General features: G+C 36.2%; 1 protein-coding gene across 12 annotated transcripts in view; it reads right to left on the reverse strand.

Moving 5' to 3' along the window:
* The window catches only part of EMSY (EMSY, BRCA2 interacting transcriptional repressor), an 80,805-nt gene that overhangs the window by 17,254 nt on the left and 36,657 nt on the right, over positions 1 to 26,894 (reverse strand). For all 12 annotated transcript variants that reach the window (XM_027562846.1, XM_027562841.1, XM_027562839.1 and 9 more), the window contains 5 exons: positions 19,957 to 20,106; positions 17,092 to 17,262; positions 11,324 to 11,460; positions 8,681 to 8,854; positions 6,467 to 6,665 (listed from right to left, as the gene is read on the reverse strand). In XM_027562846.1, coding sequence (XP_027418647.1) covers positions 6,467 to 6,665; positions 8,681 to 8,854; positions 11,324 to 11,460; positions 17,092 to 17,262; positions 19,957 to 20,106 — 831 coding nt within the window. The remainder of the gene's footprint in view (positions 1 to 6,466; positions 6,666 to 8,680; positions 8,855 to 11,323; positions 11,461 to 17,091; positions 17,263 to 19,956; positions 20,107 to 26,894) is intronic.

Below are 26,894 nucleotides of genomic sequence, written 5' to 3' on the forward strand. Positions count from 1 at the left end.
TTCAAAAAAAATCTAGATGATTGAAGAACAATATCATGTAGTAATATCAAAAGCTATGTGAGGCCTACAGCAGTTTTTCTTTACTAATTCTAAGAGCATATATAAGAAATTAAACTTAAAGAAAACTGATTATATTAGGGAATCATTCATTTTATATAAACTTAGTTCTCAATTTTAAGAATCTCTCATGATGCTATAAGTACCCCTTGGTTAGGTACAAGGACCTATAGGCAAAGAATGACTTTGCAACCCAACTCTGTAAAATACACATATTAACTACCCAGAAGAAAGCAAAAACTGCATTGGTAGAGAGATAAGGTAACACAAGACTGAAAAAGAAAACACATTTCTACAAGGAGCACCTAATCAGACACATCAGCCCACATAACATCATCCCATAGGGACTGGGGAGACTGGTTTTTCTCTTTTTGCCCATACACAAAAAGTGCAGCTGACCATACAAAGCGTCAATGCAGCAACCACAATGGCTGTGACACAGAATGGGTGTGAACCTAAACATCAAAAACATTCCTTGAGTGATTTTCCTCTAGCTTAGACTAGCTAAATCTACTGCCTACCAAATCTGACGCTGAGGTCAGAGTGTAATGACTGAGACAGCAGAAGCCTGATACAACAGTTCCATTTGATTATGCAGTGTGCATCCATCCAGACTTCCCTACCTCTCTTGGGGATGGTGGCCTACTGACCCTCAGATATCTTTCCCCATAGGTCATTTAACAAGTATTTATCAGGCATATACTGTACGTTATGTACTAGAGATACACACTATACTGTTATACCCAAAGGCAAATTCAGGCATCTCTATGGAAGAAAGTCTCATATGTCTTTAGTATAAAAAGCTTCTATCACATTTGCATAGAATTGTAAGACCTCTCTGGAGAAGGCAATGGCACCCCACTCCAGTATTCTTGCCTGGAAAATCCCATGGACGGAGGAGCCTGGTAGGCTGCAGTCTATGAGGTCGCTAGGAGTCGGACACGACTGAGTGACTTCACTTTCACTTTTCACTTTCATGCATTGGAGAAGGAAATGGCAACCCACTCCAGTGTTCTTGTCTGGAGAATCCCAGGGACGGGGGAGCCTGGTGGGCTGCTGTCTCTGGGGTCGCACAGAGTCGGACACAACTGAAGCGACTTAGCAGCAGCAGCAGCAGCAGTGGTAAGACCTCTCAGGCTTCCCTGGTAGCTTCCCTGCAGCTGAAAGAATCCACCTGCAATGTGGGTGACCTACGTTTGATCCCTGGGTTGGAAAGATCCCCTGGAGAAGGGAATGGCTACCCATTCCAGTATTCTGGCCTGGAGAATTCCACGGACTATGTATTAGTCCATGGGGTCGCAAAGAGTCAGACACGACTGAGCTACTTTCAACTTTCACATGGGACCTCTCAGCTAGAAAAAATAAAATCTAAAAGTATGTTTAATACTATCATCGATCTTATGTTAAAATCTTCAAAATATCACCACCAGTCCAGGAATCTAGCACTAAAGAACTCACTGTTTTCCAAGGTAATTTCCTTCCATCTTTGCACAGTTATGACAATTAGAAATTTTTCTTGTATGGAGTGGAAACAGGTCTTCTGATTGCTTCTCAACAGTTCTAGTTCTGCCCATGTACCTATCAAAGACCAATTCTTTTCCCTCTTCTATGTCACATTCCTTAAGATAACTGACAACAGTTCCTATGTCCCCCACAACCCAACCCAATCTTCATCTTCTCTTTTCTATAAATGTCCTGTTTCCACCTACTGTTCTTCATAAAAATGACTCCCAGATGCTGCACGCACCTAATCCATCTATTCTATACTAAAACCAAGATGTCTGTATCTTTTCCATGATGTAATAAGTATCTTCCCTCTGAAATACTGTCATAAAAAACAAGGCCCTCACAGTATTTAACTGCTTACACAGCTTTCCCCCAAATGTTCCAATGAACATTTTGCAAAAGAAGGGTTCCATGCTCAAAAAAGTTGGGGGGCATTTTATATTATATACGCCATTCTTCATCTTTCACAATATATATCACCACATAATGACTCTGAAAAGTTCTGCAATAAGTATTGGTATGTTTTGCTTAACCTTCATTCATTCCTTACCCTCACCATAACCTGCTGAGATCATGAAGCTTCTGGAAAAATCATCCTAGAAAAAAAGTTACTTAAAACAATGTCTTTATAGGATGCATTTTCATATTTGCTTCATTCATGTTCCATCTTAAATCACTACCTTTGGTTTTGTCTCCTTTTTCTCTTCCATTTTACTTCACATAATCTTGTATTCTAGTCTACTTAAAACCTTTTTTGGAAACAAAGTTTTGCTTTTAACGTTTTTTTCTCTCTTTAAAAAAAAATATGGAACCCAATAAGCCAAATAACCTTGTTCCCAAGTGAAAAAGAGAAAAAAAGAAGATCCAAATAGGAAGGAAAGCTGAAGAGCTGTGGAAGGTATGTGGCCCAATTTTCATTTAGCGACCTAGGTAAGTATGACCCTGAACTATTAGTTGGTCATCTAGCTGTCTATCAGTATGTAAAAATACTTCAGGTGTACAGCACTTAACCCACTAGGTTAGGAGAAACCCCAGAAAGGAAAAAATGTTTTGGACTCAGGAAACAAAAATGAATTTATAAGGCTGAAGCTTGACCCTGTGCCACAGTTGCTGTTACAGTTGCTGTTTTGTTTGTTCATTCAGAGAAACTTTTACTGAGTGTCTACTTAGAGCTAGTTAACCTCTTCACTAAATACTGAATATACAGAGATGAGTACGATGCTTGCCTCTAAGAAGTTAGTAGCCTAGTGGAAAAGAAAATAATTATATTAAACAAACAAAAAAAGTACAAAATAAAATGATCAATGATAAACTAGCTGGTAGTACAAAGCAATTTTGGAAGCCTAGTATAGAAGGAGTAATGAACCCTCCCAGGGTGATTAAGGAAAGTGCCATAACAAGGTGAAGATGAAGGTCGCTATTCTAGCCTGTGAGAAGACAGTTCAGAAATAATGTATAAGGCCTAAACTGCTTCTCCTTTCAGGCAGGGAATGGTGGGAAAAGTTTAGAAACCACAAGTAGAATCAAGGAAACCTTTGGCATAAAAAGACATCTTTATTCTAAGACTTGTATAAAGGAAGTCACTAGAAAAAGGATATGAAGTCGAGAAAAGTCGATCTATTCTTACAGTAGAATGCCAACTATCAACTAGGTAACAAATAATAGACTTTAGAAAATTATCACTGGATGCTAAAACTAGCAGATAAAGATGAGGGATATGATATTTATATAGTTTCAAACCATCTCCCCATATATTACCATTAATCTCAAAGGGACATATGGTAATTTCATAATGCAAAAAAAAAAAAAAGGCGGGGGGGAGGCATTAACCAAGAGATCAACATTAACATAACATCATCAATATTGGGACAAACTGACATCAGTGCCTTCTGATAAGATAAAGCTAAGAATACACTACATCTGTGGAATTCATGCTGAATCAAATGAGAAACATTAGACAATGCAACTAAATATAATGCATAATACTGATGTGGACTGTGGACTGGTGGTGGGGGTAGGTTGCTGTACTGGCAAAACTACAAAGGATTACATGATTGGACAGTTGATGACATCTGAATGGACTGTAGATCATAGAACTAAAACTTTAAATCGTGATTTTGATAACTGTATTTTAGTTATGAAGAGACTAACCCTTAAGAAATATAAGCCAACAAATATATAAGTATTTAGAGATAAAAGGCATGACATCTACAACTTGTTCTCAAATGGTTAAAAATTTCAAAAATTATAAACACACAGGGGGCGGCACAGAAAGAGAATCAACAACAAAGTAAATAGGGCAAAATATAAATAAGTGGTGAATATAGTAAAAGACTATACACAGAAGTTCTTTTTATTCCTGTAACTTTTTATAAATTTGAAATTACATTAAAAGTACTAAACAGAGGTGGGCTAAAAACTACAAAAACAATATAAAGGAAAAAATGGGCTGTTATATAGTGCTTATATTCCCAGTAGGTATGAAAACCAAACTTGAGTCTTAGACTTAACAAAACCTTTATCCCTTTCTTATAACACAGCATATACATTCCCACAGCATATATAGTCCCTTGTCTTTGGAGAATGTACTAAGAAACTATACAGTGAAATGGGGAGAGGAGTAAATGAAGATTATAAAAATTGGCTTTAGGGACCTCCCTGGTGGCCCAGTAGTTAAGAAACCACCTTGCAAGGCAGGGGACATGGGTTTGATCTCTGGTCAGGGAATGTCACAACTACTGAGCCCACATACTCTGGAGCCTTGTGCCACAACTAAAGAGTTGTGCAGCACAACGAATATTCTGCAGGACACAATTAAGACCTAGCACAGCCAAATAAAAAGCAAATAAATAAATATTTTTTTAAACTGGCTTTATAGTTAACTATATTAGATATTCCTCTTTGGTGATTTTTTTCTGTATTATAAAATATTTTAAAAAGAAGTAATATGCAATGAGAGATAAATAACAAAAATAAAAATAAATGATGCCACATATAATAACAGATCAAAGAGCAAGAAATTTATACTCAATCACTTCCAAAAATAGTCAAACTTTTATCCTTTTCTTAGAATGAAAACTAAAGGCTCCCTAATGAAATGGCATGTTAGGGAAGTAATGACTGGCTTACAGCTCCCTTAGGGAAAAAACAGCAATTTCAAAGGTAACCTGAGCTTGTGTATATAGTTTACTGTTCAGGTTCCCATTTCAGCACCAATTCATAACCTAAACATTTTACCTGTCTTTTATGAAAATATTTCTCAAAGGAAAAAACAGCTGGAATTATTCAAATAAGTACAGACTTAAAAATAAAAGAGGAAAAAAGAATCTTATTGTTAGTTTAAGAATAGAATCTATACACATCAAATCAGTAAGTCTAAAAGAAATAGAGTAAATATCACCCCACTGTAACCAGACATAAACTGATTCATAACCAATATAGAATGATAAATTAAACCTTAGTAAATTGATTCAGAAAATATTACTATTACTAATAATACGCTGAAGAAAATTATCCATTTTCTAAAATGAGAGCCATACTGTTTGCTAAAATCAATATTTTAATTTATTTTTTTATCAATGAGTTTCCAAAGACCATTTCAAATGCTACCTCCTTCATGAAGCTTTCTCATAAAGCTTACTACATAGTATAAATTTAAAGATAAATGTTCAAATTGAATTAATGGAATAATTAGCAATATGAACCATTAGTAAGACTAATCTGGGATGATTCCACCAAAGAGTTAAAATAATAATGCCTGTACAATATGAAGAAACTGTATTGAAAAAGTGAAGGTGCTAAGAAAGCATTCCAGAGAGAATAATGTGGACGATGAGGAGAGGAAACAGAGTGAGTGAGGAATGATCAAAGAAAGATAAACAGTTCTGTTTCAATATATCAGAGCTTCTAAGTACAGGCATAAATATACTACCTGGGTGGTGACGGTAACTGACACACACACGGGTACTAGATCTGTTGTTGTTGTGCAGTTGCTCAGTCATGTCCAGCTCTTTGCAACTCCATGAACTGCAGCACGCCAGGCCTCCCTGTCCTTCACTATCTCCCTGAGTTTGCTCAAACTCATGTCCATTTAGTCAGTGATGCCATCCAACCATCTCATCCTCTGTCGCCCCCTTCTCCTCTTGTCCTCAATCTTTCCCAGCATCAGGGTCTAGATTTGTACAAAGTCTCAAAGTTTATGATCAATATGGGTGGTTAAGGTAACTGACAGACACAGGTACTAGATTTGTAGAAAATCTCAAAGCTTATGATCATTGAGTTTATTTCAATAAGTGACTCCCTAGAACAACATAATTAAAATAGCACTAACTATAACTAGTTTCCCTACTATGGAGCCTGGCTTCATATCACCTTCCTTATAATTAGGACAACCACACAATTATCATCTAAACTGGAACACCTATGAGAGTGAAAGAGAGTGCTATTATTATTCTAGAACAGAAATAAACTAAGACTTATTCCATGCAAACTGCAATGTATGAACACCCACATACAGCCCATTTATAGGCCTATCTCTGGCCACCATGATCCTTTCTCAAGGTTCAGCAAAAATCATTTCAAAAGGTACACTCACTTTCTTGCACACTTCTACTTACTCAAAGCAAACAAAAGGAATCACAGCTCTATCCAGTTTGATAATATCTATCTCCCCAAATCATCACCTAGTTTATGAATTATTTGATGAACATATGCCAGGCAAGAAAGAATGGTAAGCCTTACCAAAAACAAAATGTCTGCTCACATCAAACAAAAGACAATAAAATCAAAAGAAATGACAAGTCAAAGTATACATGTTTGTTTGAGATCCTTAGATTCAACTATTTTAGAACTAGGGCATTATCTCAGCAATAATTATATAAATCAGAAGTAAAATGGGTCTTACCTTGGGAACTTTGGGAGGACTCTGTAGAAGAGGAACTACTATCTGTATAACTCTGTGGTTCTTCCTTTCCTTCTTGAATAGATGAATTACCAGCCTCTGCCACCCTGGAGGCTTGTTGTAATGTTTCTGTGACCAGCTGCCTTGTTTGTTCACTAACAACTGTGGCCTGAAACGTCACTGGTTTGGGTTTAATAAGAACCTAGAAGACAAGTGGAAATACAACAGTATAAATTTTTGAGCATTTAAAATATGTTTAACTTCTAGATCATAATAAAACAAATATTTTCCTGACGTGGAAAACAGTACTCTGTCCATTTATTATACTTTGGGCACAGCATTGATCACCACAGACAAATTCAATCTATGAATCAATTATACCAGGCCACATATACAGTTCATGCTACAACAGTTACAATCCTGACAAGAGCCTTTGCTCTGTTTTTTCTTGCCTAAAATGACTTCAGGAATCATTTTACAATCTGCAGTTATATAGAAGAATGATAGCTACAAGCTAAGGACGGCAGAACAGAAAGACACAAGGAGCCTAGATTCCCAGGGGAAGTGTGTGTGTGTGTGAGAGAGATAGAATTTAAGTATTTGTGTATACTATACATAGTCAGCATAAGAGGAAAGATTTCCCGTGTGTGTGTGTGTGTGTGTGTGTGTGATAGAATTTAAGTATTTATGTATACTATACATAGTCAGCATAAGAGGAAAGATTTCCTCAGATCTCCCAGGAGAATTTTTGAGTCACAATAACAGTCCAGGATTTCCTTCCTCTAAATATTTATCAACATAATAAAAATAAAACCCTAATTTGTTTAAGCCACTGTTCTTCAGGTTTCTTTTTAGCAACCAAATGAAATTCCTAATTAACACACCTGCACAAAGTAATCTTGCTTAGGACCTAAGTCATCTTGTAAGAAATCTCCAAAGGAACACTAATTTAGACAACTGGGTGTGCGTGCATGCTCAGTCATTTCCGACTCTTTGCAACCCTATGGACTCTAGCCCATCAGGCTCCTCTCTCCATGGGAATCTCCAGGCAACAATACTGGAGTGGGTTGCCATTCCCTCCTCCAGGGGATCTTCCCCACCCAGGGACTGAACCTGCATCTCCTGCATCTCCTACATTGCAGGCAGACTCTTTACTGCTGAGCCACAATTTAGACAACTACTATAGTCAATAAAGAACATGTGACAAATCAACCTTGGCAAAGGTCAAAACCACACAGACAGTAGAACAAGTGAAACGGGAAGAAAGTTTCACACTGAACCATTCAATTCAAAGTGTGGACTCCAGGAGTTAACTTCAATGGGGTACATGGAATGAAAATGTTACTTCACCACAATTATTTTTTACTTCTCCATTTATATGAATCTAAATCTTTCAGGCTCTATTAAGTCACCCATTTCCAAAAATTCAAGAATGAAAACATGGGTTATGACAAAGATGATGGAGCAAATGTAACTGTTGCCACTGAAATTTAAAGCAATTTGACCTTATTAGAAAAATCACAAAACTAATGGTTTTGATATATAAACTATTTGGCTATAATATTGAGGGAACTGACTCTAAAGGCAAACTATTATAGATAAATTATCTTTTACAAAAATTCTAAAAATGGCATTTTTCAACCAAAGCTGACATCATTTCCTTTGATATTCTCAAGAAAGTAAAGTACCTGAAAAATAAACAGTAGCCCACCAACACAAGATTAAATCCTGAGCCTCAATTTCCCAGGTAAATTTCTAGAAAAGCTCCCTTATCATTTACTGGTTGAAAAATGAACAGATCTTTACTTTCTCCATTGTTTAGGTTTCAAGGAAATAAAATTTATAAGTAAATATCTCAAGTGCTTTCAAAGGTCATATAAGCTTACACAAAAATATTCTTTGACAGATTATGAATAACTACTATCCTCTGTCAACCATCTACTTCTCAAATAACAACATACACCTTCAGCAAATTTTACTCCAAGGGGATTCTATTCTCTAATTTTTGCTCATGACATGATACAAATATTTAATTTTTTTTAAGTACTGAAAAGAGAAACACAGGTTTTGAAAACAGACGGTTATAAACACTCAATCATAACTTTTAATAATCTGGTTCTTTCAATGTTACTCATCTTTTTGTTCAGATTTCTACCTTGGAATTTTAGGAATTTGAAATATACCAGAGTCAAGAAAAATCACCATATCTTAGCATACCTGTGTTTTCCCTTGCTGCCCATATACAATTTTTGTTGGGATGATTTTAGCTGCTGGTTGAACTGTGGAACCTATACCTTTTGGCTGAGTTACAATCATTTTGGTGATGGGTCTTGTAGCAGTGATAATAGCTGGCTTTGCTCCTGTTGGCACCGTCTGAATAGTCTTTTCTCCCTAAATTGAAGTCAGTAAATACATGAGATTTATATACATTTAAATGGGAAAAAAAAGTCCTTTTACTGAAAAATCATAGAAAAGTTTTACCAGGATGATGGGGAAAGGGTTGCAAATTGTGCAACAAAGTATAAGCTTCCAGGTGATCAAAAATGTTAGACCTAGTTGAAATGATCTTAGAAGTCATCTGACCAACCTTCTGTCCAAAGAAGGCAGTAAATATTTCTTGGTGAGTGAATTTTAAAAATTACCTTCTTTAAGAATACTTAGTATTCTCTGTCATTCACAGAATATATATACTAAAAGAGTCAAAATTTAGAGAGTATATACTGTTATCTCTAAGTGTTGGAACTACAGGTCGTGCTCCCTCAATATTCATCTTTATGTGACAGTTTATATGAAATAAACATATGTGTAATAAAAAAATTAGTGTGCATTCTACCAATAGCTAAATGTTCACATACAAAATAAATTAAGTTTCCCAAATATGAAGTTATAAGGCTATATAGCAGAATGTCTATGTGAAATGGTGTGGGCAAGAAATGTAATCAGCAGCAATATTAACATTTTTTCTGAGGTTACACTGGAAAATACAAAGAAAAAACTTAGGACATTTCCCACATTAGCATGTTACTAATATCACTTTAGTCTACTAACTAGATAGTTTAAGCCCATTAACTTTTCACCATTTTCTACATTTTCATCTGCTTTATTCTTAAGTACTATTTTCTGATCATTTATGGAGTCAATACTTGAGCTTAACAAATTAAATTCAGTCATTTTACTAAAGTACTAAAATTTTTTAAAAATTAAAATCCATAAAATTAAAAAGGAGAATATCTAAAATTTTTTCACCTTATCAGTTTTTCTTTTCAGTCACCATCACCTAAATGTGCAGCCACTGAAATTTAGCAGCCAGTAAAAACAAAACACCTAGGTGAACTGGCAAAAAGGTAATTACTCTGTAAATTTAGGTTAAATGATTACAAACTTCACAAGTTTAAATATCTGCTGCAATAATCTAAGGAAAACATGGAGTGTCTGCCAACCGTGCGATTACTTATTTTAATACATAACACACCCTTCACGGCAGCATCTCTGGAAAGAGCTCTATAATCATTTGCCAAGAGCTGCTAGCTTGCAAGTGGGCGTGCCCTTTTATTAAGAAGCTCAATGGGCCCTGTCCAAGTAAAATTATAAAGACCCATTCAAAACAGACTAGCAGGCTTTTCTGAAAAAGCTCTTTTGGTGTGTGTGTGCATACATGCACAGGTGTGTGTGTGTGTGTGTGTGTACATGCACAGGTAAGCAAGTTACGAGTATAGGTGCATGTACCTATGTGGTGAAGAGGATGGTCTTATACCCTGATCTTCTTGTTTGACTATCATTTCTTGCATCAAACTTTTTGCTATTAGATATATATAGCAGCTAGTACTCACATATACTATTTTTATATCTATATGACCATAGGACCTAGAGTACATGGTACCCCTCTCTTTTAATATCAAGTTCCATGAAATTACAAACCATGTAATTTCTGAAAATCTATATTCTAATTCTGGCTTTATTTTTGGCTTACTATGTGAACTGAGGCTGGGAATAATCTATACTTTCCTACATGATGAAAATATCTAATACTAGACACCCACCAGCACTGTAAAGACTATGATGCCAAGGAAGCCACTAGAGATCAACTACAATGAAGCATAGTATTCTTTTTTCTAGCAAAGTAGAGATACTACCAAACCTCTATAGTTAAGTACAAAGAATAATAACAGTAAGAAGAAACAATTTATTGAGGACTTATGGGCCAGGTACTGTTTTAAGCACTTTTAAAACAGTTACCAGTTAGTTACTCATAACTCAACAAACTCACTGGTAGAGATCACCAATGTACAAATGAGGAAATTATGGATGAGAGAAATGGAATAAGTTAGCCAAACACCTATGATACTCAGAGACAAAGCCTAGGTTTGGCTAACTTCAAATCTCTTAACCTCGTAACAATTGCCTTCAGAACTATAAATGCATCTCTAATTTACTTGATTTTTTTCCCACTAGCTCAAGAAGTAAAAGTGAAAGTAACAAATCCTTATCATTAATTTAGTCTTAGCGGCAAATACTTCTCTTTGCCTAGCCTATGTCCAATACGAGACTGGTATCTACTGGCCATAGGCAGCAATAAAACTGTCCACTGACAGAGTTCCCTCTGAGTTAAGCTGGTAAAATCTTCCATCTGAACCAAGCTAAGACTGAAATCATGGTCATAAGCAACATAGTCAATAGCAACATGTTTTAGAAACTACTGTAAAAAATGGCATCAATAGGTGGTGTTTTTTACATCACAGCAGGAGTAAATCAAGCCATTCTATCCATTGTGGGTTCTAAAGTCCTTAGACAAATATTTATATAGCTGGTCTTTAAAATCCTCAGTGGACTGCTCAGTCTGTAGTTTAAGCTCTTACTTACTCCAGCATTTAGCAACGTTGTGACAACGTTTTTGCCCGGGAGGCCTTGAATGGTCGTTCCTTTTCCTGTAGTCTTTTGCACAACAATCACATTGGGCTTGGAAGTCATGGGGATTGTAGTGATTTTGGTAGTCGTTCCTTAGAGAAGGGGGGAGAAAAGGAGGCCTGAGTTAAGGACTAGTGATATTTGGTTATTTCTATTCATGTTGTACACAATTAAATACATGTAGTCAGTGTCACCCCAGATGATGTCAAAGCTGTCATGAGGATGAAAATGAAGGCCTTGGAATAATAAATTACAAGTTGTCCTAGAATGAAAGAATATTAAGAATCGATTCTTACAGCATTCATCTTTTTGGAATCTGAAGACCTACATAACAAACTCAGAATCTAAATATATCACCATCTGCTTCCCTATCGATATTTTTCTTCTGACTAGTTCACTGGAACAAATTAGACTATTTTATGACAAACATTTCTCCCAAACTCAATAGTATTACCTGTGTGACTAGTATGACAGGAAAACGCTTCAAAAAAAGAATATAAAAAAGGATAAATGTATATCAAAATTCTCATATAACACTAAATTGTAGAGAAAATTTATGAAAAAGAAATGTCATTTATTTTTATGAGAACAAAAAAGAAAATAAACACTAGTCCCAGACCAAGTCAGATGAAACACATACTCTTATAATTTCCAACACTCTGAAAAGTCTGAGGATGAAACCCTAATTTATATACTTAAATATATAAATTTATATTTTCAATCATTAAGTTCTATATAATAGATCTATATCTACCAATCCAAACATATTAGTATCTTACCCTCTCCCGCACATACTTCCACAATATGTTTCTCTTCTATCAAATTTATCTTCCTTTCATATTCATACCCTATATTCTTCTAATTGTTCAAATTGGAAATCCTGGTGCAAATCTTTGATTCTTGCCTTGTCTTCACTCTGCATCCTCTAACAAAATAACAGCCCCTTAGCTCCAACCATATTTTTTTATACCACTGACTCCTCAGTGTTTAGCACACACTGTATTGCAATTACTCAAGTTATCATTCAGTGAGTATACAAATGAACTAAATTTGTCATAACAAATGTCTTCTTTCAAAATGTTATCAATGTCAGCTCAACAGATAGGCCCACATCTCTCTTGCTTTCCGGTATCTTCTCCCTATTTCAAGCTTCTCTGTCATGCAAATAGCTCTGATGTATCCTGCCATAGCAAACATTCTTAAAACAAAACAAAACAAAACACCACCTCATTTCATCATGCCACGAACCAACAACATGTGAAACTGGTCAAAAGCCTTTCAAATCCTCACTGCATTTCGTTTCAACTTGCCTTCTTCGGTTTCAAAATCCTTTATAATTTGATCTTATTTGTTCCCACTGCACAATGTACACCATAATCTCTATAGTTTAACGAGTATTTTCTTTTATTATGGCTTCCTATTATCTACCACACAAAGACCAAACTCTTCAGCTTAGCCCTCCAGGTTCCATCAGACTTTAATTTTCAGGATTACCCAATATATATCTCTTCTTCAGTGTGCTGATTTCCACATCAGTCCTTGAGCATACTAGACCCAATGCACCCTTTATACCTAGAATTTCCTCTGGCTATGCAAACAGGCAAGTCATAGTTTTCCTCTACAGGCTTGCATATCATTTATCAAATGACTAAGCACAGAATGGATACACATTAAATACATGACTGATTAATATACTCTTGAGAAGAAAAATTAAAATTTTATTATTTTCTACTGGGAAACCTTAGCATTCTCTACTATAGTTTCGGAAATAAGATTGATAAGAATAAGAATGTTCTAGTTATGTATCAATTTTTGGCAATCTTGTTACAATATAATACACTTGCCATCATCTAATGCCTCTATCAGTCCGAGGTAACATGCTCAGGTTACATAAAAAAGCACTTTTGTCCATGGGCCAGTTTCACAAATATTTTTTCCTTTATCTGTGGTCTGTGAATAGTAAGCTGTTAAAAGCCACAAAAACCAAGCTGCCTATTATTTACTTATATCAACTTTAACTCTTATTAACTCCAATTCCTCATGTGATTAACTATGATGCCTTCTCTGACAATGCTCCCTCATCAAATATTTGGTTAATAAAAAAATGTTTTTAGAAAGTAAGCATTAAATACTAGCTCAAGGAAATGTAAACCAAGCTTTAATTTTATAGCAAAGTATAAGGGTCACATTTTTGACAAAACTTACTTAACAAATGAATTATCTTTATAACTATGAAAATATCAAATCCTTTCTATTACAGGTGTGTCAATTTGTGAGACAGCTGCAAACCAAGTTCACTAGCTTAACAAAATGGGAGGCAGTGTGTTAGAAAACTGAAGAAAAGGGCATAACATAAGGAAAAGCAAGTACAGTATTATATTAAGATAGAATACGATTTATAACTAGAACTATCAAATTGTAAAAATTTAAAATTCTAATAGTATATTTTTGTATCTCAGGTGATATCTATTATATTGAAGTAAGAAGTATTACTCATTTAAAAAAAAGTCTTCCTCTATACTTTCATAGCATTCAGCCTATAGTTCTCATGTTACAAGACAATGTATGAAGTTCACCTGTTTAGCATTCTGTAGGGCACAGAATATCCCTTGTGTACATCACTGTGTATCACAGCACCCAACCCCACATCTAGCTCATAGCATATTAGAGAACTCACCTAGACATACAGTCCTTACTTATAGAGTCAACATACAATAGGTGCAAGTAACTGTGAATCACATTTGGATCATAGGCTATGACACTGACGCATTCCAGAGATTCTTATTCAAAAATAAGATGCCTGTAAAACTTTGAGCCTTATGGAACGCAGGCGTAAAGAACACAAATTAATTGGCCTAGACTTTATTATTCACTGATTCTTAAATCACTCTGGCAATTTTGGTTTTGGGGGTAATTTTTTATATGTTACTCTGCTCAAAGAATGAACAAATGAATATAACGAATGAACAAATGAATGTAACGAATGAACAAATATATACAAACACTAGCCCCTTGCCTGGACATTGTACTAAAGATAAGGGGAATCAAAATCAAGTCCTGCCATTGTCATAGGTTCTCATAAAGTCCTTAGATTCAAGATAATGAGTTTACCTCTAAAGGATCCATCTTCTGCATAAAACAGACACGATTTTTCAACCAACTTTCAACAAAGCTCACCAACAGACTTACGTATCTGATAATTCTATATATACACACACACATGTAAGTAAATATCTGACTGCATAAATGACTAACTGCAAAAACAGTCATGCCTTCAACTTAACTGCTTATTCTAATAAAAATAAAAACTTGACCTTTCTGGAAAGTACTTTGGAAGCATGAATTTGCCTTCCAGGACATTATACAAAGGAAATAAGAATTTCATATAATAATTTATGTATAATAATATTCTTCATAGGATTATCAATGAGAAAAAAATTGTTAGGTAACCTAAAACATTCAGCAATGAATAAACAGTTAAATTATGGTGCATTATAGGAGAGAATATTGTATAGTCATTAATCTGGGGTGTGAGGTATCAAAATACATTTAATGGAATGAGAAAATGATATTATTATATGAAAAAAGATTAAAACTGATTATATAGATCTATATTTAATTTTTAAAATATACATATATGCACAAAACATTTATACAGAAATCTAAATAGAAAAAGGAATAAACAGAAATATACACAGATTATTTCCCTAGATGGCAAAAATTATAGGTTTTTAGTTTTCTTTGTATGCCTTTCTGTATTTTCTAAATTCCCCACAATAAACATAAAAGTATTATTTTTTTTTAAAAAGCCTTCCATTCTCAAAGCCAGATGTATGAGTGTATTTTAAGAAAAGCATTTCTTTTTTGTTGTGGGGGTGGTGAGGGCATTGACTCTAGCATCCAGCATCGGATCACAGATTAAGGTAGAAAACTGTCTAAATTCATTCAACCTGGCTTATTGGTTTACTGTGAAAAGACAGGGATTGAAAATTTAAAAACTGACCAATAACCCCAGTATCATGGAACGAGAATATAATAAGAAACACTGACACGTAACATAAGGATGAGTTTAAAGTACTCAGAAATGAGAGAAGTTCTTTAGAATGAAAGTGTCAAATAGTGAAGCAGAGGTAGAGGCAAAACGAGCCCCACGCAATGAATACAGCTATTTCAGCTGTGAGCCCATTATACCCTACAGTGCTGAAAAAGTTTAAGAGCTCTTCCTCTACGTATATATACACTTGAAATAGCAACTAACCACCAGTTACTTTATATTTTAGAACAAAGGTATGTTTACAAGTGTAGGGTATATACCTCACTGCCTCTTTGCTTCTAGGAAAATGTGCTTGTGTATACTGCTCTAACCTCACACAAAGCAGCTAAATCATAAATAAGGTTTGAAACCAAGAGGCTTCATGACATTCCTTCAAGCTATATGGTATTAAGAACTTATACCTAAATAAAGAAATACCCTATGGTCATAAAAAGTTATACACTAATAAAAAAACATGATTACTTTTTGAAAAATAAAGTTTAAGTGCGTGCTCTATACTATTTAAAGATATTGTCAGGTAATAAATTACAATCTAGTTTTAACTGTGTTATTTAAAATATCCTCTTAAAAGCTGAAGTATGATGATTCTTTCCCTACTGGTTTCACCCTCCTTAGTTTGGCAAACATCAAAGTTTCTCACTTACACTTAAAGAGCAGAGCCAAAGTTAGCAGCTTTAAATATAGAGCTTTATGCCAATACCACGACCTGCCTTGTTTTTTTTCACTCCTTGAGTTATCAGCAACATCATATTACTGCCAGGAACTTCAATTCCTTCACTTTAAAATGTCAGAACAATTCACTGGGGGCATACAAAATACAGCTAGTCTACAAAAATGGTAGACAGTAAAAGTCCACAGGGCTTGCCTGGTCAGAGATTATTCACATCATTTTAATTAAAAAACAATATTCGATGAAAATAGACACCATGTTAACATTCCACTTCAGGGTATACAACTCAAATATTGCAGGAATAAATGAGCCATTAAAAACCAGGTAAGGTTCTAAAATACCAATAAATATTAGCTTTCATTATCTGAGTTAAATATTTTTAAAAAGTAAAAAGCCATTATAAATGGTGAAAAACAAATAAAAATATTCAAGTATTTTTATTTTTAATAAGCTAAAGTGACATTAGTAATTGAAACTATGAGATTATGATCCTGCAAACATATGTAGACAAATAAATACTAGTCAGTAATTGAGATTATGATCCCACAAACATATTTAGACAAATAAATACTAGTTCTTTCACTGCCTAGTTTATGTGGCTTTGGACAGGTCACGTTCATCTCTTGAAATGTACAATACATCTATACCTATAAACTGGAGATGATACCAACTATTTCAGAGTTTTGAGGTAGAAATGAATTGATAGATGGGACAATATTTTATAAATGAAACATCTCTATGCAAATGTAAACTATAATCCTCCCATTCTGATTAAAAGCAACTAAATGTTCTTTCTATTTTTAAACTCTCAAAAGCTTAACATGTAAAGATTTTATACTGGAACTAAAAAACTATACTTAATCACTAGACATAAGGGCTAAAAACCAAGTTCTAGATTTCTAAGCAGAAAACTGAGATCAAAACAGTATCCCTTGACAGTGAAATGTTTTTTCCTCTTATTGGTCACCTATACCTTTAACATATTTCAGATATACCTACCAGAAACTATATTACTGCTAATTATCTTGCCCCCCAAGGTAGCTAATGATTTGGGTACTACTGTAATAATGCTACCACTGGTAGTTTTCACGTAGGTTGCAGCTCCAGGGGTTGCAGCCATCCGACCTATAGATGGGCTCACTGTTGGCCGAGTATAGGTTGCCTGTGTGCCTATAAAAAGGGAAAAGCCAAGAAAAAAACTTGTCATCACTTTTAGAAGAATGACAATTTATACAGTTTAACTGTAATTCAATGTAATCTACATTGCTTTAACTTGAAAATGGAATTTCAAGGTGTCAAGCCATTAAATAACAATTTACAGCCAGTTTTCAATGCACATAGCAAGAACTACAGCCAACTCAATTTGAATTAACTTTACACATAAAATTTTGTGATGTGTTGCATCAAATTACTAACCCCAAGAAAAGCATAACTAACTCTGTTCCCTTCTTCCACTACCCTTCTTCCACTAGCTTGGTGCCAAAAGAAACTTAAATTTAATCATCTTTCCTGCCAGAGCATTTTAGATATTTCTGTTATAGATTTCAAGGTCTCCGCATCTGTTTTATGCTCTCAGTGCCAAATCCAACGTCAGCACTCAGCAAATAAGGCAGTATATTGTTTGCCTAAAATTTTATAAACTTTTACTGTTTTGTACTCTGCTACCCTCTAAATATATTTCCATCATTAGAGAGTTATTCCATCATTTTACTAGAGATTAAAGTTGTAGCTGCCAAGAGTTGCCAGGAATATTTTTTTACTGAGAAAATTCACTATTTACATATTTCCTCAACTTTAACTGACCTGTTAGAATATTTTTCTTCATATCTCTCAAAAAGATTTTACACTCGTACCCACTATTTTTAGGACTTTTTCTTTCCCCCAAACAGGAACTAAAAATTAACCAGATTAGCCTATTGTAGCATCTCACACATCTGGTAACTCAGAAACACTATTCCTAAGTTTCTAAAACTGTTCCTAAGAACAGTTAGTTTTGAGGAGAAAGAAGATAATTCAGGTAACACTTTCTTCAACTGAAAACATTTTTTTCATAATTAGGTTCAGAAGTCACTGTAATAATCATTTTCAAAACCCCCCTAAAATTGGTTTTATCCAGTTAGTATTTACCATTTTAAAATACAATCACTACCCAAAAAAAGGAAGAAGCGGAGGAACATTAAGTAGAATTAAACTGATTACAAACATACATCTAAATCAGAAAAACAAATCTAGTACAAAATAAATATGCTATGAAGATACACAGCTTGAATTAATTATAACTGGAAAATATTTCAACGTTAGCTTTTGTTTTAAATTTTGCAGAAACATTTATTCTAACATAGATATATAAGGATACATTATTTTTCACTACCTTTCCCTAACATGAGGAATCACATCTTTGTACAAAATGGAGAAAAGTTTTGGGTGAAGAATGATAGATTCAATAAAAGAAAAACTGTTTTTAAAACATAGGCTTTGCAAGAAGATGAAGTATTGCAGAATGGCGGTTGTCAGGGATTGGAAGCAGGTGGGAATGGAGAGTTATTGTTTAATGGGCAGTTTCAGTTTGGGAAAACAAAAATGTTTTGGAGCTAGATGGTTGTAATGGCTGCAAAACAACGTTAATGTACTTAATGCCAATGAACTGTACACTTAGAAATGGTGAAAATGATAAATTTCATGTTATCTATATTTTATCACAACCTTTTTAAAAAAAGTTTTGGGAGTCAAAGAGACCTGGATTCAAATTCCAGTCCTGTCTTTTATAGACTATGTGGCCATGTGATGTTGCTTAACATAAGTCTCTGTTTTGTTTCTGAAAATGGAGACATTAAAGCTTAAGGGAGACTAAGGGTAATGTTTATACACACTTTTACATAATGGCCAATAGGTGATAGCTTATAAACTTGAGAAAGGAATCATTTTACACTCTTCAGATTCTATCATCTAAATTGTTGTTGTTCGGTTGTTAAGTCATGTCCGACTCTTTGCGACCCCATGGACTACAGTATGCCAGGTTTCCCTGTCCTTCACTATCTCCTGGAGTTTGCACAAACTCACGTCCATTGAGACAGTGATGCAGCCAACAATCTCATCTCATCATCTAAATTTGGCCCTCTTCAAAGAGTCTGGCAAGAGTTACACCAATTTAAAATAACACCAATGGATAATACTAATTCTAACATTAATTTATAGTAATGGCTATTATAGTAATGGCTAGTAAAGCACTCTCCTGGGGACTTAACATACCAGATTTGGTAAAGGTATTATGATCACATAGAAATAGACAACAGAAAAGACTGAGAGGAATTAAACTGGTCAAAGTCACAAAGGATGGTACTATTTCACTTCCTTGGGCCACAGTCTGGATACTCTCATACCTGGGTAAAATGGCATCCAATGCTTCTCTCAGTCAGACTAACACTTACCATACAATAATGTAACAACGATTCTCAGCCTCATCAGGGTGAGATTCTCTTGGGCTGGGACTGCGTTTTCATTCACTCAACAAATCCTGACTGAACACCTACTTACAGATCAGCTCTACATACATATGGTGAATAACACAGATACGGTCCTTTATCCTCATGGAGCTCATGAGCTAATAAAGTAATTAACATCAAACAATTGACAAAAAAGTACCTAAGTAATTAGAAACTGTAGTATGTGTTACAAAGGAAAAGAAGAGGACCATGACAACAGCAGAGAGCTAATTCGAGTTGGGAGGAGGGAAGAGTCAAGAGAGGCCTCTTTAAAGAACTGTCTCCTGAATTTCTATATTCCCAATGTCAAGCAAATTACTGAGTCAGAGAAATTACTCAGTGAGTATGATGAATGAATGGACTGATGCTCAAGATAACTTACCAGTAGGAGTGGTTACCAGTTTAGTTGTCATAATTGCACCATTACTGCTAACCACCATAATAGGGGAATTGCTACTGGTAGGCAGAGTTGCTGTCACTGGTTTGGGTAAGATTTTACTTGGTTGAACTTGTTGTGTGATGATTTTAACACCTTTGAAAGAAGAAAGATAAATCTCAATACAAATTATTTTTTAATAACGTGGTTTATATCAACCCAAGAGGGCAGCAGTTATACACATTTACTGAGTCTTGACTAAAGAAGCTTTCTTTCATATTGATAAATAATACTCTTTTAACTTTTATCCCTCAAACTCCTATCTTTCCAAATTTCTTTGATTCAGGAATATAATTAAAATACAAAAACTATTTAACAAGTTGTTAATAAAAAATGATTTTTGTCTATGATTACATCATATGAGAGCTTTCAAACCAAATTAGCCATTGATCTTAACTTTCACAGACAATCTGTGTTCTATGCAAATACTTGGGATGAAAGGATTAGAAGACAAAAATAAGTTAATGTAGCTTTTATATATTCTCTACTCTATCAAAGATTTTTCTAACCTCTGAAGATCACAAAAAGCAAGAACATTTTCTTTTTGAACCTTTTATTTTTAAACTTATTTTAAAGTATTTAAATAGCTCACTTTGTCAAAAGTAAAGAATATGCTGTTATTGAACCTACATAAAATACACATGTGGACAAGAATTTGAAAACAATATATAAAAATAAAATTAAAATATTAGGGTGGTGATGTTATATTTTTCATACATTTTTCCATTTAAATGTTACTGTTACATTGACTTTCCAAATTTCAGATGTCCATTTAAAAGAAATCTCTCATGCTAACAACAAATTTAAGTCCTAACAGCTGTTAACTAAGGAAGGAAAATTTTGGTAACACTTTTTCCCCACTAAACTTCACTGAAATAATTCATGGAATACAATGTATTTCAATAGACAACTAAAATTTTTATTACTTTTTTGGATGGTGATTTAGGTTAAGATATGAGGTAGCAAACAAATATATTTATTTAATAGCCTTAAATAATTATAAAATACTTATACCCAACAAAGAAATTAAAATAATAACATCTAGGCATAATTAGTCAAATTACTTAATGATCTTTATGACTCAGCTTTCCATTCATAAAATAAAGATAATATTAGTATATATACCTTCTAGGATTGTTGTGAAGATTAATTATGGGAAAATTGTGAGTTGCCTAATACATAGCAAGGATTCAATAGAAAAAAAAGTATTACTACTGTATAAACAAATTCTTATTATAATAAATCATAAACTATAAAGCTGTAGGGGAAAAATGATTTCTAGAATTATCTCATTAATGAATTACAACAATGCTTAAGGTACATAAAGAAGATAACTCCCATGCTTTTAAAACCATTCCTCTCATTGTTGCAGTAAATAGGAAAAAAGAGGAATTAAGTTTTTTCTTTCCCTTTCCTGAGAACAAAGAAGATAAAGAGAACAGTCAGCAGGCCTGATCATTCCTACTTTTTACTTTAACTGTTCCTAATCTGTTGTTGTTCAGTCACTCAGTCGTGTCTGACTATTTGCGACCCCGTGGACTGCAGCATGCCAGGCTTCCCGGTACTTCACTATTTCCTGGAGTTTGCTCAAACTCATGTCCATTGAGTCAGTGATGCCATACAACCATCTCATCCTCTGTCAGCCCCTTCTTCTCTTGCCCTCAATCTTTCCCAGCATCAAGGTCTTTACCAATGTCTACTCTTCACATCAGGTGGCCAAAGGACTGGAGTTTTCACATCAGTCCTTCCAATGAATATTCAGGGTTGATTTCCTTTAGGATTGATTGGTTTGATCTCCTTGCTGTCCAAGGGACTCTCAAGAGTCTTCTCCAGCACTGCAATTCAAAAGCATCAATCCTAATCTCTAGTCTGTAACTAAGATTGCTTTTCTGCCCCCTAACTCGACATGAGCTACATTTTGCACCTATTATCCTTTGACTCTCTGTGGATTACATCCTGAATCTGGTGCTCACCTTTATAGCACTCGCTTCATAGACCACCCCTCATAGTTTTTCTCTTTTTGCACTACAGAAAGAAGGCCACAGGGCTACCAAACTGCCAGATTCAATTACTGGGTTACCTGATGCCACCCTATCATTGTTTTTAGAAACAATGCAAGAGGAAGAATACAAGATCCTTACACCTTTGTTCCTCATCATTGACTCCTGACTGCAAGCCCTCATCTTATATAAGCTCTTAGACTCCTCATAGAGGTGGAAGTTCAGGTCTTGAGGCATGAGGCTGTTGTGTCGCCCTCTGCTGCTGCTGCTAAGTCGCTTCAATAGTATCCGACTGTGCGACCCAACAGATGGCAGCCCATCAGGCTCCCCTGTCCCTGGGATTCTCCAGGTAAGAACACTGGAGTGGGTTGCCACTTCCTTCTCCAATGCATCAAAGTGAAAAGTGAAAGTGAACCGCTCAGTCGTGTCTGACTCTTAGCGACCCCCTGGACTGCAGCCTATCAGGTTCCTCCACCCTCTGCTGGCTGAGGATTAAAGCCACCTTTCTAATTCCTCCAAACTCTGTCTTCGTATTTTTTTATTCGGCTTCAGAGGGCAGAGAAAGCCAAGATTTTGGCCCTAACATCACCAAATCAAAACAAAACAAACTGTGTGGTGTGCTCAACTGCTCAGTTATGTCCAACATTTTGCAACCACATGGATTGTAGCCAACCAGGCTCCTCTCTGTATGGAATTTTTCAGGCAACAATACTAGAGTAGTTGCTATTTTCTCCTCCAGGGGATCTTCCCAACCCAGGGATGGAACCTGCATCTTCTGTATCTCCTATACTGGCAGGCAGACTCTTTACCACTGAGCCACCTGGGAAGCCAATTGTGTAGTTCAGTTCAGTTAGTTCAGTTCAGTCACTCAGTCGTGTCCCATGAACTGCACCATGCCAGGCCTCCCTGTCCATCACCAACTCCCGGAGTCCACCCAAACACATGTCCATCAAGTCGGTGATGCCATCCAACCATCTCATCCTCTGTTGTCCCCTTCTCCTCCTGCCCTCAATCTTTCCCACCATCAGGGTCTTTTCAAATGAGGCAGCTCTTCACATCAGGTGGCCAAAGTATTGGAGTTTCAGCTTCAAAATCAGTCCTTCCAATGAACACCTAGGGCCGATCTCCTTTAGGATGGACTGGTTGGATCTCCTTGCAGTCCAAGGGACTCTCAAAAGTCTTCTCTAACACCACAGTTCAAAAGCATCAATTCTTCGGCACTCAGCTTTCTTCACAGTCCAACTCTCACATTCAAACATGACCACTGGAAAAACCATAGCCTTGACTAGATGGACCTTTGTTGGCAAAGTAATGTCTCTGCTTTTTAATATGCTGTCTAGGTTGGTCATAACTTTCCTTCCAAGGAGTAAGCGTCTTTTAATTTCATGGCTGCAATTACCATCTGCAGTGATTTTGGAGCCCAGAAAAATCAAGTCAGCTACTGTTTCCACTGTTTCCCTATTTGTCATGAAGTGATGGGACTGGATGCCATGATCTTAGTTTTCTGAATGTTGAGCTTTAAGGCAACTTTTTCACTCTCCTCTTTGTGTGGTAATGGATGTTAATTAAACTTATTGGGGTCATTTCATAATACATGCATATGTCAATCATTATGTTATACACCTCAAACTAATAATATGTTATATGTCAATTATACCTCAATTTAAAATAAGCAAATTACAAAAACCATTCAAGAGATTGATTTCTGACAAGAAAGCATAAGGAGTTCTGCTGACAATGAAACTGGTGAAAATGATTTTTCAAAAATAAATAAATAAAACCAACCAATGAAAGGCTCTGGTGACAGTCCTAAGACTAAATGAAAAACATCTATTCAAGAATACATTTAGTAAGACAGGGGAAATCTCTAATATTTAAACTAAGACCTGTTCCTCGTCATCCCTCCCTACATGTGAAGCAAGGACTCCTCTCCAGACTGCCATAGTCAAGGGCACAGTGTTTCCTCCTTCTCCAGCTCCTAGTTGGAGGGCTTTCTTCTGAGGAGTAGAAGGACTTCAGCTTATCTCATCCTGCTCCCTGGTACCTGCTGCTAAGTCACAGGCCACTGCAGTCAAGAGGTGGCTACTCCCTTTTGCCCAGCCCCCAATCCATGGCTCTATCTTGGGCAAAAAGCCTCTGAGAATATTAGGCTCGTGACCACTCTGGCTTGTAAGACAGTGGCTCCACCACTGGGGAAAGCAAGCCGAGAGGATCTCAGGCTGCTTGCCCACTCTCCCACACTTGACTTCACTGAGTGCTGTCAGCTTACAGAGCAGGGGTAACATACATAGAAAAGACTGCCATGACCCTACCCCCAGAGTTCCAGAGCTGCCTGAGGATAAAAACAGGTCTTAGATAGCTCCCTAGCCTCTTCCCAGAGAAACTGAACTCATTTGTAACAGAGCATGGAGAAGTTCAAACCTAAGGGTGCTCTCAAAAACAGTGGAGGATGTGACGAAAAAGACTAGAGATTTCTTCAGGAAAATTAGATACCAAGGGAACATTTCATGCAGAGATGGGTACAATAAAGGACAGAAATGGTATGGACCTAACAGAAGCAGAAGATATTAAGAGGAGATGGAAAGAATACACAGAAGAACTATACAAAACAGTGTCTTAATGACTCAGATAACCAGGATGATGTGATCACTCACCTAGAGTCAGACATCCTGAAGTGTGAAGTCAAAGGCCTTCTGAAGTACTATACGAAAAAGCTAGTAGAGGTAATGGAATTCCAGCTGAGCTATTTCAAATCCTAAAAAGTTGATGCTGTGAAAGTGCTTCACTCAATATGCCAGCAAATTTGGAAAATTCAGCAGTGGCCAGAGGACTGGAAAAGGTCAGTTTTTATTCCAGTTCCAAAGAAGGGCAATGCCAAAGAATGCTCAAACTGCCACACAACTGCACTCATTTCACATGCTAGCAAGGTAATGCTCAAAATCTTCCAAGCTAGGCTTCAATAGTACATGAACCAAGAACTCCCAGATGTACAAACTGGATTTAGACAAGGCAGAGGAACCAGAGATCAAATTGCCAATATCCATTGGATCACAGAAAAAGCAAGGGAATTCCAGAAAAATACCTACTTCTGTTTCATTGACTATGCTAAAGCCTATGACTGTGTCAATCACAACAAACTGGAAAATTCTGAAAGAGATGGGAATACCAGACCACCTTACCTGCCTCCTGAGAAACGTGTATGCAGGTCAAGAAGCAACAGTTAGAACCGGACATGGAACAACAGACTGGTTCCAAATTGGGAAAGGAGTACGTCAAGGCTGTATACTGTTACCTTGCTTATTTAAATTACATGCAGAGTACATAATGCTAAATGTGGGGCTGGATGAAGCTCAAGTTGTAATCAAGATTGCCAGGAGAAATATCAATAACCTCAGATATGCAGATGACACCACCCTTATGGCAGAAAGTGAAGAGGAACTAAAGAGCCTCTTGATGAAAGTAAAAGAGGAGAGTGAAAGAGCTGGCTTAAAACTCAACATTCAGAAAAGTAAGATCATGGCATCCAGTCCCATCACTTCATGGCAAATAGATAGGGAAACAATGGAAACAGAGGCAGACTTTATTTTCTTGGGCTCCAAAATCACTGCGGACAGCGACTATAGTCATAAAATTAAAAGACACTTGCTCCTTGGAAGAAAAGTTTTGATAAACCTAGATAGTGTATTAAAAAGAAGAGCCATTACTTCACCAACAAAGGTCCTTCCAGTCAAAGCTATAGTTTTTCCAGTAGTCATTTATGAATGTGAGAGTTGGACCATAAAGAAGGCTGGGTGCTGCAGAATTGATGCTTTTGAACTGTGGTGCTGGAGAAGACCCTTGGGAGTCCCTTGGATTGCAAGGAGATAAAATCAGTCAATAATAAAGGAAATCAACCCTGAATATTCATTGGAAGGACTGATACTAAAGCTCAAGTTCCAATCCTTTGGTCACGTGATGTGAAGAGTCAACTCATTGGAAAAGATCTTGATGCTGGGAAAAATTGAGGGAAGGAGGCGAAGAGGGCTGTTAGAAGCACATTGACTGAAATCACCCACCCTGGCCAGGCACCATAGTAATCATTTGTTTGAGTTATTTTATGACAGGAGGTCCTCACAAGGAACACGGAACTAATAAGCCACCACTAATCAGAAGAGTTTGGGAAAGGTCAAAAGGAGACACCATGTGTCCAACTACCTCCCAGTATCCTTCTTGCTGGCATCCATCTTGGCTGAGCAATCCTTGGCACCACCAGGAAGGACTCTGAGTCAGAACGATTGGCCAAAGACAACCAGGAAGCTAACCCTGCCACCATAAAACCAGAGACTGCAAGCCACGTGGCAAAGCACTTCTCCTGAGTTCCCTTAGCCTGCTGCCCTCCACCAAGCAACCTCTTTCCCAATAAAATCTCTTGCTTTGTCAGCTCATATGTCTCCTTGAACAATTCATTTCCAAGTGTTAGACAAGAGCCCACTCTCGGACCCTGAAAGGGGTTTCCCATTCCTGCAACAGGGCAACAGAGGATGAGATGGCTTGATGATATCATCGACTCAATGGACATGAGTTTCAACAAACTCCAGGAGATACTGAAGAACAGGGAAGCCTGGCATGCTGCAGTCCATGGGGTCGCAGAGTCGGACTCCACTTAGCAACTGAAAAACAGTGGAGAAGTTCAAGCCTTAGGGTATTTCAAAACAGTGGAAGATGTGATGAAAGGCAATTCTATAAGTAGAATCATGGATTTGATTAAGATAGACTATAGGCCAGATAGTTTGTAGAAGAGAGACGAATAGTAAGGAAGCTGAGAGGAACCCTCCTATGGTAAGAACAAATATCAAAAATAGACCTTTGAAATTATTCCTTCAAAGAAGCCACAATTTGCAACAG

Source organism: Bos indicus x Bos taurus, chromosome 15 (genome assembly GCF_003369695.1).
Source record: "Bos indicus x Bos taurus breed Angus x Brahman F1 hybrid chromosome 15, Bos_hybrid_MaternalHap_v2.0, whole genome shotgun sequence".
NCBI lineage: Eukaryota > Metazoa > Chordata > Mammalia > Artiodactyla > Bovidae > Bos > Bos indicus x Bos taurus.